This window comes from Dipodomys ordii, unplaced genomic scaffold (assembly GCF_000151885.1).
Source record: "Dipodomys ordii isolate 6190 unplaced genomic scaffold, Dord_2.0 Scaffold192, whole genome shotgun sequence".
NCBI classification, from domain to species: domain Eukaryota; kingdom Metazoa; phylum Chordata; class Mammalia; order Rodentia; family Heteromyidae; genus Dipodomys; species Dipodomys ordii.
Genome location: NW_012267408.1, coordinates 3,341,162 through 3,345,294, shown reverse-complemented (window position 1 = coordinate 3,345,294; position 4,133 = coordinate 3,341,162). Strand labels below are relative to the sequence as shown.

General features: G+C 39.0%; 1 protein-coding gene across 1 annotated transcript in view; it reads left to right on the top strand.

The window, feature by feature from the left end:
• Nucleotides 1-4,133, top strand: part of Mthfd2 (methylenetetrahydrofolate dehydrogenase (NADP+ dependent) 2, methenyltetrahydrofolate cyclohydrolase) — a 30,716-nt gene that overhangs the window by 8,916 nt on the left and 17,667 nt on the right. The window contains exons 3-7 of the mRNA XM_013034643.1: nucleotides 916-1,038; nucleotides 1,392-1,544; nucleotides 2,155-2,262; nucleotides 2,926-3,018; nucleotides 3,351-3,476. Coding sequence (XP_012890097.1) covers nucleotides 916-1,038; nucleotides 1,392-1,544; nucleotides 2,155-2,262; nucleotides 2,926-3,018; nucleotides 3,351-3,476 — 603 coding nt within the window. The remainder of the gene's footprint in view (nucleotides 1-915; nucleotides 1,039-1,391; nucleotides 1,545-2,154; nucleotides 2,263-2,925; nucleotides 3,019-3,350; nucleotides 3,477-4,133) is intronic.

The following is a 4,133-nucleotide window of genomic DNA, read 5'->3' as shown; positions in this document are numbered from 1 at the left end:
TGCATCTTGTCTTATTGCTGTAGCTAGGCATTCTAATACTAGATTGAAAAGGAGTGGAGAGAGTGGGCATCCTTGTCTTGTTCCTGAGTTAAGAGGAAATGCTAGCCCCATCTTTTGATTTCTTAATTGATTTGTTCCGAAGCTAAGCATGCTGTAAAAGTGGCTCAGAGTTAGGTGATGGGAGATTGATATGATATTGCGTGTCTTGTGGACAACAGATTACCATGTGGCTGCAGATGAAAGGCTCAAGATTCAGATAGATCTCTGCCCACTCATCTGTGGGTCATTGGTTTAAGTACTATGTACCCTTCCGGTGAGGCTATACAGTCACTGGCGCATGAACCACAGGTCTGTTCTGTTCTTCATCAGTGCCCTTTTCAGTTGAAAAGTTCTAGAAAACAGCAAGCTATGACATTTTAAGATTCTGGGAGGGAACCAGGTGTGTGTGGCTCATGCCTGTAATCTTAGCTATTAAAGAGCATGAGACCTGAAGATCATGACTCAAAGCCAGCCCAGGTGCCAGCCTGGAGCGAAAAAGCAGTGTTCAGGCTCAGAATTCAAGCTCCAAGATCAGTGCGGAGGATAGGGGAGTCACTGAAGTAGCACGGTACAGATGAAAGAACATGAGCTTTAGAACAAGAAATGTGGCCCTGTGATTGGCTGGCTTTTAATCTGAGACTCAGTCTCACGTCTGCAAGACAGAGTTGATGAGGATTACGTAGATTAGTGCCTGGAAAAGCACTGAACAGGTATTCTCCAGTACAGGTGAAGTTAGCTTCTTAAGTTGCTGTGAATCAGTCCAGGCTTTCAGCTCCCAGGGTGGTACAACGGTAACACTGTGATAGCAGGGAACAGCAGGCAATAAAATAGTAGTACTGAAGTGTTTTTTATAACCTTGACATTTTCTTGTAATAGGAATCAACAGTGAGACAATTGTAAAACCAGCTTCAATCTCAGAAGAAGAGCTGTTGAATTTAATCAATAAACTAAATAATGATGAAAATGTAGATGGCCTCCTTGTTCAGCTGCCGCTCCCAGGTGAGTTTTGGTCTCTACCAGTGGAGAGGCTTGGCTGCGTATACAGCCTGCACTCTGTGTGGATTTGACCTAAAAGGGGAGGCGAACTCAGAAGATGGAATATTGACTTAGAAATATTATTATTAGAAACATTAGTGTTATTATATGTAATTAATATTAACAATTTAGTATTGAGTCTTAATATAAAAGGTAGTGAAGGGAAACAGTGAAAAAAAGGTTATTTATTGCCTTTGTAGTAGGTGTTTTACATTTCGTTTAATGTGAGCTTGTTCTGTACACACCAGATAAGCTTGAGTCAAGCAGCACTAACTATAGTACAGCGATTTAAGGCCACTGCCCAACTTCTTTTTCAGAACACATAGATGAGAGAAGAATCTGCAACGCTGTTTCTCCAGACAAGGATGTTGACGGCTTTCATGTAATCAATGTAGGGAGAATGTGTTTGGACCAGTACTCCATGTTACCAGCTACCCCCTGGGGTGTGTGGGAAATCCTTAAGCGAACTGGTAAGTATATCCCAGAATTGTATGTCTGTCCCTAACCCAAAGTCTCAACTCAAAAGCTCTGAAATCCAAAACTTTTTGAGTATTGATGATTTTAAGATTAGAGATATGAATCTGATAAAATCTGGACAGGTATTATCAAATATGGAAAACTTGGAAATTTAAAACACTTCCAGCCTGAAGTAGTTCAGATGAGCAATATTTAACTTATACTTGTAAATGACAAAAATTCCAGTGCCAAAGAATAGAACTCCCAGCATGCATCTTTTGTCCCCATTTGCAGAGCTGACCTCTTAACGCCTGCCTATAATGGTTCTTGCTCTTTAATCCAGAGACTTTAGGGAAAGGAAATTTAGGATTTTCTAGTGATGATAGCATACATTTATGTAACATTTTGTGTTAGAGTGTTTTCTCCAACCTTTCTATGTATGGCAAGGATAGGTCTGATTGGCTGATGAGCTAATAAACTTAATGATGTCATTATCAAAATTAGATTCACATGCTAGGCATCTGACTTCTTTTGGTGCTCATTTTAAGACAGACTGAAAATGCTTTAAATGAAATTTATATATAATAGATATTACACATATATATTTTTTTTACCCCCGCATAGGTATTCCAACCCTAGGGAAAAATGTCGTTGTGGCTGGAAGGTCAAAAAACGTTGGAATGCCCATTGCAATGTTACTACACACAGATGGGGCACATGAACGTCCTGGAGGTAGGGAATTGCTTTCAGAATAGTCTTGTCCATTTTGTGAGAACCTTCAGGGGCCATTCTGTAGATATTTGGGAGTGTTAACTTTCTTGTATTGTGTATTTGCTATAATTTTGTTCACTTAGAGTAACCTTTGTGTGGAAGCCATATTCAGTGTCACCAAGGGGAGTTCCTTTATTATGGAACTAGCCTCAAATGTGAGTTTTAAATAAAGTATGACTATAGGCAATTAGAAATGTTCACCTACTAGTCTCAGAACATGGCTCAAGTGACACAGTGCCCACCTAGCAAGCGTGAGTCCCTGAGTTCAGCCCCTAGCACCACCAAAAAAGAGAGAAATGTTCAGTTACAGCTCAAATAATTGAAAGTAAGAAATAGTTCTTAGTTACTTAGTTACAAAGTTAGTATCCATGAGCTGTGTCGTTTGGTGGGGGGGAAAAATCTTAGACCATTGGAATGGACTAAATTGATAGAATTGAAGTGTATTATGTCATATTCTGTTATTTTGTGTATGGAAAACTTCATAAATCAGTCATTATAGGTAGCCACTTGAATTGTACCCTAGTCTAAATCAGGGATGAAGTTTCTACAATGACTTGAGTGGCTGAAACTTGACCTAATCCCAGGTTTTGATTTAGACTCAGCAGGTAATTTTTTTCTTCATAGGTGATGCCACTGTTACAATATCTCATCGACACACTCCCAAAGAACAACTGAAGAAGCACACAATTCTTGCAGATATTGTAATATCTGCTGCAGGTAAAATTCAAGAGAGGGGGACAGAAGGACCAAAGGAAGAGTGAGATTGTACATCTTAGAATTTGCCTGCCTAATTGCCTTTCCATTTATCTTTCCCCTCAACAATAAAGATGTGGGTTGAGCTGTGGGTTGAATACTGGTTTTCATTGTAGACTGGGTAGGTGAAGCTTCCTGATGGCCTCACAATATTACCATTTACTATATGAAATGCAATGATTTCTTGGTTTTTATAAAGCTTGTTATTGAGTTCTCAGGTGTCTGGAAATGGAAAGGCAGTTGGAATCTTTGTTTTCAATACTAAGTGAATGGTTTATTCCTGTCTCCATTGCCAGGAATTCCCAATCTGATCACAGCAGACATGATCAAGGAAGGAGCTGCAGTTATTGATGTGGGGATAAATAGAGTTCAGGACCCTGTAACTGCAAAACCCAAGTTGGTTGGTGATGTGGATTTTGAAGGTAAATGAGGTCATTTTTTTTTAAATTATAAAACCAATAAATACTGCCTTTAGGATTTATCATTTACTTTCTATTTAACTTTTAAATTTGAGTTATCCTGGAAATACTGTCTAAATATTTTTCACAAGAAATAAGATGATTCTTATTTTAAAATGACACCTATTCTAGAAATAGTTTATATTTTGTGTTATGGAGGGCAGGTATTCATTTTCCAGGGAGTTTTGTTTTCTTTTTTGTTGTTGTTGTTGGGCTTGGGCACTGTCTCTCAGCTCTTCAGCTCAAGGTGAGCCATAGCACCACTTTTGGTTTTCTGGAGATAAAGAGTCTCATGGATTTTTTCTGAGGATTACAGGTGTGAGCCACCAGCGCCCGGCTAGTTTTGTTTTCTTTAGACTTAATAACTGAAACAACTTAATGACTTTTAACCAGTTTGAAAATTTAATGAAATCATTTTCTTAAATTTCCTAAAGTATTAATCATTTTCATTGAAAGGAAAGATCACAGACATGGTCAATGAAGAAGTCCTGAAACTTCTCCTTTCAGTTTTTTTTTTTTTTTTGGGTCCAGTCATGGGGCCTGAACTCTGGGCCTGGGCGCTGTCCCTCAGCTCTTCAGCTCAAGGCTAGCACTCTACCACTTGAGCCACAGCGCCACTTC